The sequence below is a fragment of the Halyomorpha halys genome, unplaced genomic scaffold, assembly GCF_000696795.3.
Source record: "Halyomorpha halys isolate HHAL.00 unplaced genomic scaffold, Hhal_1.1 Scaffold977.1, whole genome shotgun sequence".
Lineage (NCBI taxonomy): Eukaryota > Metazoa > Arthropoda > Insecta > Hemiptera > Pentatomidae > Halyomorpha > Halyomorpha halys.
The window spans coordinates 353617-363551 of NW_027116440.1; the positions used below are offsets into that span (position 1 = coordinate 353617).

A 9935-nucleotide genomic window follows, 5' to 3' on the forward strand; every position below is an offset into this window, starting at 1 on the left:
AACTTTTTGTAGCAGATTGTCCCTGAAGATGGCCGAATTGGCCGAAACGTTGGACGTGTAAAAACAATAAAAGTTTTGAGACTATAATTTGGATAATGTTTTGAATTATTTAGTAAAAAATTGCCAGTCTCAAGAAAGAATTTTATGATTATAAAAAAATTTATAATAATAAAATTAAATAGAATTTGAAATTTAGTGATAATATGCCTAACCTGATTTGTTGAGGTAGGTTAAATGATTTATTGGTATTAGTTAGTTGATAATAGTTTTAATTTAATAATTACAAATAAAATAATTAAATTTAACTGAAAAAGTATATAAATATAGGTAATTAAACATAAAACAGTACAAGTTAATTAACAATGTATATGTTTTCTGTTATTTATTTGTGTATTGTAAGTTAATTTGATTATATTTAAATTAGACAAAGGTATAATAGCTTCCAATATTTTAATAATTGATGTGAGACTGTAAAATTTAAATGAAAGGTAGGCTAATTTATAATTAGTAATGTTTTTCAAATGGTTAAAAGATTGTACTGTATTGTAGTATAATTATTTACAAGCAAAAAACATACCTTGAGCACTAGCTCGATTATTGATGGGCGATTCCTCAGGTAAAGCTAAACAAGAAAATAAACTTCTATTAGTTACAAGAAATAACTTCACTGTAATTGAAGAGATTGGCTGGAGCCCACCTGCACAATGTAGGGATGGGGGCATGCTTTCTCAATTCTTTTCCTTTTTTTTTTATTTATTTATTTTAACTTTCTTACATTTCTCAATTCAAGACTTTCTGATTTAAGACTTTTAGGTTTTCATTTATTATTATTTTTTTTTTTAAAGGAATTAAATTATAAATGAATTGGAAGAATATGAGAAAGCGGGTCAACTCTACCCGTGTCCCAGACAATCAACAATCACTGACATTCACACTCATACACACACAAGGAGGAAAAAGCCAATCTTTAAAAATATTATCATATTGCATTGCCATAGTTCATACAGAAATCAATAGCAGTAAATGCAAGTATTTTGCAATTTTAACACACTTATATGCAGTGAGATGTTGATCTTTAAGTAATCAAAACAACTTTGTTTAAACTTTTTGAAATTAATTTTGTAATTTAAAGAGAACAAAAAGAAAGACAATATTAATAAACTTTTTTATAATTTTGAGAAGATAATGTTACAATTTAATTAGTAACATTGATCTGTATTAAAAATTGTTAGGGCTAATCCTCCACAACACAAGACAACAAAAATAAAATTGTAATAGCAAGCCCAGACAAGGACAAAAGGCTCACAATTCAAACTACACGGGTAGAATGGACCTAAATGGAGGGACTTCAGCTCCTCTTGGCACCTGAAATAGAGAAAGGGAGGGTCCTTCTTGATTCTTCATTCATCCTCCTGAAACTGCGCAACAATATCTGCGTCTCTTCTAACAGCTGTAACATGGCACATTAACGCACGCACACGCAAAAAAAAATAAGTAAAACAAAATTTCAATATTGATTATAGTTTACTTAAACACTTCACCATAACTTGAGTAATATAGAATATGGTTAGTTATTGTGGTTGTTTTAAGAATATTTCATAAAAGTAACTGGCCAATGCATTTAAAAAGACATCTTTTCATTGTGTACTTTGAGTTCTTATCTGTTGTTTAATTATGCTTAGAGACAAATAATTGATACAAATCGCTCAAGTTTTAGGATAAAAATGCATGCAATAGGTTTTAGATGTATGAAAAGTATAGAATATACCATGAATATATTTATGAAATATAAATATATATGATATAATTCATAATAATATATCATATATTTATGAAGTATATGAACAGTTGGATTACTTAGCAAGAGACAGTTCTATATGGAATAAACAAATGAAAAATTTTTATAAGTTTCCATGAAACAATATACATATTTAATAAATCTGGTGTGGTGCATGTATTATACATCATATTTATACAGCTTTGTGTAGATTAGTGGGCTTGTGTTGAAGTTAACACTATTGTTATGATTATCTAAAAACCAGAGAAGGCAAAAATTATGAACAAAACATATTTCTGTTCCTATAAAAATTTCTATTTCAGGATTCCTCAAGGTTCCTTCTTATACTTTTAAAGAATAAAACAGTTTAACAAAAGATTACGAAGGCATCATGCAATCAGGAAAGATTAGTTTTAGCTTTTCACATTCGAATTGGATGTATCTATGTTTCTTTCTTCTCCTTTAGTTATTCTCAATTCTGATAGAAGACTTATAACTGATAAGGTTTAAAAAAATCAATTTCTTAATTGATCATATCAAATCAATAATGTTTAAAATCAAGGTTTTTAAAAATGGCCAGGTTTAAAAGCAGATTTTAAATCATTTACTATCAAATGATTTAAAATTAGTAAAATCAATCACTAGAGTGAACATGAGTGAAAAAATACAATTTAATGGTACTATTCACCTTTTGTGGCTAAAGAATTTTAATTTGACATTTTAATAATTTCAAATATAATATCCATCAAAAGAAAAGCTTGCATTACAATACACATGTGCATATGTCCATGATCATTGTCAGGACAAGTTCATTTCTACCAAAGCATGTGCATGCATCACCTTAATATTATTTATTAGGTTGACTATAGGTTAACATTTATTAACTTTATTTTGGGGAGTAAAGAACAAATTAATCATGTTTATTAGGACAAGATATTTGTTATTTTAGGGGATTAATAACCTTAACAGTATAAATGTAACTATCAATTAGTCACTACAATCTAAATCTTCATTGTATTTAATTACCTATGTTGGTTCAGCTATTTGCTATATTTATTCGTTTATCATGTTTTTTTTTACTGAAATAAAGCGGAATAAACCAAAATGATAAATATTATTTTTTCCTCAGTGATTAAAACCGTTCATCAGACAGGTCAATTGCATTGTATATTTTTTAGATAAACAACAGACAAGACACTCTAAAGAGGTTAATTTTCATTAATAGCATAAGTCAAATTGAATTATTGATTTGATTAATGATTACTAGTATATAATTCAACATTTAACTGACTTCCATATTAGCGTAATAATTTACAAAAAAATAGAGTTGAAAAATACATAAAAACAAACACAATACCAACTTTATTCAAGATTAATTATTTTTTCATTAATATATTAAATAATATTTATACATAAATATGAATGAGAAATACATATTTTGTTAATAAAAAAATTAATGAAAAATAAAACATATAGATAAATATATATGTCGTGTAAATACTGTATGTGATGTGTGATAAATCTAGTTGAATATTCACAATTTAAAAATGTTACAGATTTAAGGGGGTGGTAGTGAACCTGAAATGTTAACATTAAACATTAAGCTCAATATGATTAACTAATTAGAAGAATTACTTATAATTTAAGAAATATCCACAAAAAGAAATACTATATTTCTATTAAAAAGAAATGTTTTACAAATTTCTCTAAAAATGGGTAAAGCCGAATAACACTACAGTACTATTCTCTTATTCAGCCCGCTTAGGCAGGAACAATATTAAGAAAATGTTTCATTTTAGCTAAAAGTTTTTATTTAATTTTTTTTTGGTAGGAAAGGATGTTCAATTTTATGACTAAATTACTTTTATTTAAATACTATTTGATTTAATAACTATTCAAACATTTAAAACAGTTATAAAATTCTGAGAAAACTGTTAGCTTAATAAATTAGATATTATTTATTAAAAAATATGCAAAATATATATATTTTTAAAAATTAATTTTATCTTAATATTTCATACAATTTATTAAATAAATGAAACTGTAACGCAACCAACTTTAACACATCTTTGAACTACTTTTTGGATAGTGAATTTTCAGATTTAGCAAAACACTTGACCACAGCTTCAAGTCATCAGCATTGGGGCTTTATAAGTTTTTGGAAAACTCAAGTCCTCATGTTTACAACATAAATTAGTTTAATTATTTATGAGAACTGGATAAGAAAGTACACCCAATCAAAGAATAAACATAAAATTGTGGAAAAATACTAAAACTAGGAAACTAATAATTTTGCACAAAAAGGTTCCTCAAGGTTAGGTCCACAAGATAATACAATCTGGTAACTGTTGCAGATGATCCAGAGGCATATTATTTTTAAAAGTCTGGTGCAGTGCACACATAACACAACTTTCACTAACCACCCTACTTTGATTTAGAACTAATCCTAGTTAGTTTTCGAACAGAAATTTCTATTTTATCCATTGCTCTTAACCATTTATTTAATGCTGAATTGTTATATTAGGTTTGGTGCATATGAAATGTTGGATTTTTTTTTTACATGCAAATATTTCTCTTCCTGTTTTTGCTATGCTTTTGTTTTGGCATAACCTCGCTTATAGTCGTATTGTCTATCGCCAGAGTCACATTTCAACAAAGGTGATTTTCTAATACATGTTCTTTTTTGTTATTTATTTTGAATTTTGTGCCCATATGAATTCCACCCATTCATGTAACTTTTTTGTCTGAGTATAAACTTGGTAATAATGCTGCAAAAGCTGCACACAATATAAACCAGGTATTCAAACAGAATACTGTTAAAGATCAAAAAGTGCAGTGTTGGTTTAAAAAATTTCAGTCTGGTGATTTTTCACGATAAAAGGAACTGCGAGGAAGACCCAAAACGACAGTAACAGCCACATACAACAATCGCGAAACTAAATGAATTGAAATATGAAGTTTTACAGCACTCAGCCTATCTTGCGCTAACCGACTTTCATTTTTTTAAAACATTTTGGGCTAAACAGTATAAAAATGAAGACAGCCAGAAAAATTTAATACTAAATTTATTCATTCTAGAAATCAGAATTTTTTGAAGACAGGCATCTATGCTTTTAAGTCCTGCTGAGAAAAGTGTATTGAAGCAAATGGAACATTATTTTGATTAAAGAAACAGCTATTGAAAAAAATAATGGAGTTTTATATATTCAATTAAAAATCCAACATCTTATATGCCACCAACCTAATAGAATCAATATTAAACAATACTAAAAAAGGTTTTAGGGAGTTAGTTATCCTGTCAATAGAAAGGGTCAAACATAGGTTAAGTATTCTTCCTAATACTTTCCCTTACTTCCCTAACAAAGGTAAATGAACGCAACAATAGATAAGTTTATAGTCAGGAAAAATTCATTCTATGCTAGGGGACTTCTTGAAAAAGCTGGATATTAGTTACCTGGTTGTAGTATTTTAACCACACAATGTCCATAACACCATAATTATATTGTAAGATAAAAACATTTTGCACACTCCCATTGGGACAATTTCTTTAAACAGTCAGTTTATTTTGTCTACCACTATACTTAATTTTGTCACCAATTTAGCAAATTAATCTTAGAAATATATTTTTTTATTCTCATTAGGCCTCATAACACCCCTTGAAATCTATAACATACATAAAAATAATTTTGTTGAAGTTCTATGATATCCTATTTAATTTTTACTTTTGCAAAAATATTGCCTTTCCATGAAGAGCAAGTAAACATGAAAACTTTTACTTTAAATATATTATCTAAAAGTGTAATCGAAATTTTGAACAATAAGGTTGTGCCCAAACAAAATTATTTTATAATGAATTTTTAATATAAATTTGAGGAAACTGAAATTATTTTTCAATCATATCTAAAAAAAAAAAAAAATAACTATTTCTGTCAGCAATGGGCTAAATATTCAAATTTAAAATAAATAAGACAAAGATAAAAGTAGATATGAAGTCACTAAGAAATTATAATAATGAAAATAAAACCAATTTAATTATTTGAAATTGCGTACTTTATAAATCCAATGCCATGGGAAATATGAAAGACTGAAAAAATAATACTATATATAAAGAAGGAATTGGTACAGCTGAATTAGCACATTTTGTGTCGAAAGGAAATTAAATAGACTAAAAAGTATCATTGTCATACTGTTATGACCACATACCATTGGCTTCATTGTTGGTGTATACATAATCCTTAACAACTTTAATTTTGGTGACTGTTTATTTTATATAGAACAGAGTTTTGTATTTATTTAAATTTATATTAGAAATTTATTTCCCATGACAATGGATACAAGGATTTAAAATATTAATTTAAATCAATCTCACCATATAATGAGACTGATCATAAATAGAGCAGATTAATTTAAAATTAAAACTTGTACATATATATTTATGACATAAATGTGGACACTGTTCATCAAATTTGACATATTTCTGTCTAAACTTAAAAATATGTTCAAAATATATATATAGAAGATCCAAAATGGAAGATCTAGCATGCCATCAAAAGTCAACTCCATGATCAGGGTAAACAATTTGGATTCAAGTTTTAAAAATTCAAGATGAAGGTTTTAACAAAGGTGGTGAAAACTTCTAAGCAACTAAATCCCATAGAATAAACTATTGAAGGTTTTGAAATTACTTGATCTATTGATTTTTGTTTTGTTTTTGTAAGTGAGATGACTGCAAGAGAATTTAACTCCATTAGAAAATATTACCTTGAGTTTTCATAGAGCTTTCAACCTCCATAGAAACTAAAAAGATGGATTACTTACATTTTGATTCGTTACTTGTTTTTTTCTCAATCACTTTTTAATGTCACTAAGTGCAATACCAGACCTACCATAGAGGATTTTTATAATAAACCCGACTTTAAAGAAAGATAGATATTCTAAACCTTTATCTTATATTTAAAAAAAAGAAACATATGTTTAAGTTAAGTTAAATATAATTTCAGACAAAACAGGATGTCAGATTTGAAATATGATGTCCCACATAGAAATGTGTAAATACATATAGAAGTTTATAATACATTTTAAAAGACTATAATAAATTTCAAAGGTTTATTGTTGAAGAAATAGTAACTTAGCAAAAAAATTAATTAAAAAAAAAAACACTGCTTTGACTGCAGTCTATAGCTTCTTAAGAAAAATAACTAAGTGAATAATAAAAATTGTGTGTGGGCACATGGGAAAGCATGTAAATTTGGAAGGCACATGCGCATTTATGTATATAAAACTGCTATTTATTATCTAGTAATATTGTTCATTTTTTCTTTCTCTAGCGGTAAATAATCACACATCAATCACAATTGGTAAAAATGAATAAATAAGTCTACAAAATACTGGAAACTAATGTAAAAAGTGTGTAAACGGTTGTGTTGAAATGAGTGTAAGTGTGCAATTTAACTAATATAGAGAACCTGAACAAGTGAGGCGAAGGCACCAAGTTGCTAGCCTCGCTCTCCCCTCCGAGTCTGTGGGGCGTGAACCTGCACTGCTGAGGACGAAGAAAGAAAACGCATAGAAATGTCACAACACTACTTTTTTTTCTTTCTATTTCTCTTTTTTTTTTTTTTTTCTTTCTATTTTTTTTTCTTCTAAATCCGGCCTCGGAGCTTTTTCTCCCGATTGCCAAATATTTAAATAAAAATTAAAAAAAACAAAACAAAACAAACAAAAAAAACAGTTGTGTCACATCTTGAATATTTCACTAATATATATTTAATTTTTATAATTGCTAGGGAAAAATATTATTAAAACTTCAGAACATTATAGAAATCATTACTATGTACGTATTTGCTGAAATTAATAATCACAAATGCATATAAATTTTAACAGATGTGACCCAAAATAGCAAAAATATTAATTTTGGAGAAAGAAATAATTTTTAAGCTGTAAAGGAAATCATTAATTGGATTTTCTGCAATTGTAACTCTAATTAATCTATTATTCCTGCCTCCAAAAATAATGATGAGAAGATAATCGTTTTCAACTTCCATATCCGCTTTCTCAACATGCATCATTCATCCACAACCACCTTCAACAAAACAATCATACTTAAGTCGAATACCTTCTCATCAAATAAAAATAGCACATAAATAAATAAGTGATTCCCAACATTATTAAATATTTTAGGTCTATTTTCAGTCCTTTCTCATGAAATGTTTCACATTGAATAGTTAACAATCATTCTATTGGGAACCACATTAGTCAATCATTATGCCATTAAAAAAAAAAAAAAAAGATAAAAATCAGCAATGAAAATTATTAGAATAAATTAAAACTTAACATTAAGAAATGACAGTTTTATCAAATTATGGCATAATGAATGAAATATATTTCATACATTCTAATCAATTTTCTCATACTTCTCACCATCCACTCAAGGCTCAACCTCCTCTTCAAATGCAAAAATTTAATTAATTACAATAAATTTTATATTTAACTTTACATGGTTTATAGGTCACCCAATACATGAAAAAGTTAGTAGCAGAATTGATAAGTACTCAGCATTTAATAACTAAAAGAAGTAAGAAACAATTCAGAACAGAAAACTCAAATTGTAGCTAAGGCGGTTTGAATACTATAAGCTCTCTTTACATCAAAACTATCTACTTCTAATTATTATCACAAGAAATAATAATAATAATAATAATAATTAATGTGAACCGCTACAACTCATGAAGGCTCAGGGGTTCAGTAGTCTTTAAGCAAGTACAGTTTCTTAAACAATAAAGTTATACAAGGAGGTGATTTCTTAAGATCAATCTCAACCTCCAGATTATTTCCCCAATTAAGAGTACCCACCTTATAGAGGGGTTTGGAAACCAAACGGCTGACTCACAACTACAGCAACAGATTAAATAATTATCTGCTGAATTCGAACCTAGGTCTTGGCAGTTAGTAGCACAATGCCTTATACACTGAGCTACCCTGATACCATTTACTTATAAGAAGTAAAACAATATTAATTTTTTATTGTATTGGAAAGAAGTGAAGCATGAAGTTGGAAAAGATAACCAAAAATTCATGAAGTGAAAGATATCTTCAAGTGATCTGGAATAATAATAATGCGCTACAACCCATTATGGGTCTAGAGTTCAGTTCTTTGTAAGCAAGTACTGTTCTTGGAACAACAGTTACACAAAGATGTGATTTATTCAAGATCATGCTCAACCGGCAGATTTTTGCCCCAATTAAGGTTAATCCGCGTTATGGAGACTGGGAGTGTATCTGGAGGGCTATTGAACCCACAGGATTGACTCATCACTACAGTAATAGAATAAATAATTATCTATCACAGTCAGATTTGAAAGATTTAGAAGCAAAGTGCCTTACACACTGAGCCACCCACTCCCACAATAATCATTTTAATTTAACAATATTGAGGAGTCAATTTCAATAGCAATTTTAATTTTAAGCTGATTAATGCTGAATAAAATTAAACTGACATCAATATACAGAAAAAAAAATCCAAGCATAAACAAAACTTCAAGATTAGTATAAGTTAGATACAGAAGCTGTGGTAACAGATTACAGGTACTCTTTTTAAGTTTTACTCATTTATTTTTAGAAACTTTTCTACCTATCAATAAGAGTAGTTTAGGTTGACCTTTCCTCTTCTACTTAACCACAGGGCCATATGAATCATTTATTTAAATTAAGTTTAATAGTTGTAATTCTTCTTTTTATATCATTTTACTTATTATTATTCTTTATTATTACTATTTAATTACTTTAAATTACTTTACTATTTAAATACTTTATTATTACTAATTTATCTTATTATTACTTTCATTTTAATTATTATTACACTATATTAAAAATTTTTAATTATTACTGTCATTTTAATTATTATTACTATCATTTAACTTATTTTTACTCTTTATTATTATTATCATTAAACTTATTATAACTCTTTATAATGACTATTATTTTACTTATTATTACTATTAATCTACTAATTGACTCTTTATTATTACTATTGTTATACTTATTATGACTCTTTATTATTACTATCATTTTACTTAGTATTACTCTTCATTATAGTATTATTATATTTATTTTCATAAAACAATATTTTTATCAATTGAAAACAAATTGAGCTGAATTA

The 9935-nt window shown here is 27.1% G+C and overlaps 1 protein-coding gene across 2 annotated transcripts in view; it reads right to left on the reverse strand.

Moving 5' to 3' along the window:
- Window positions 1–9935, reverse strand: part of NFAT (NFAT nuclear factor) — a 61439-nt gene that overhangs the window by 9347 nt on the left and 42157 nt on the right. For both annotated transcript variants that reach the window (XM_014431478.3, XM_014431477.3), the window contains exon 10: window positions 578–622. In XM_014431478.3, coding sequence (XP_014286964.1) covers window positions 578–622 — 45 coding nt within the window. The remainder of the gene's footprint in view (window positions 1–577; window positions 623–9935) is intronic.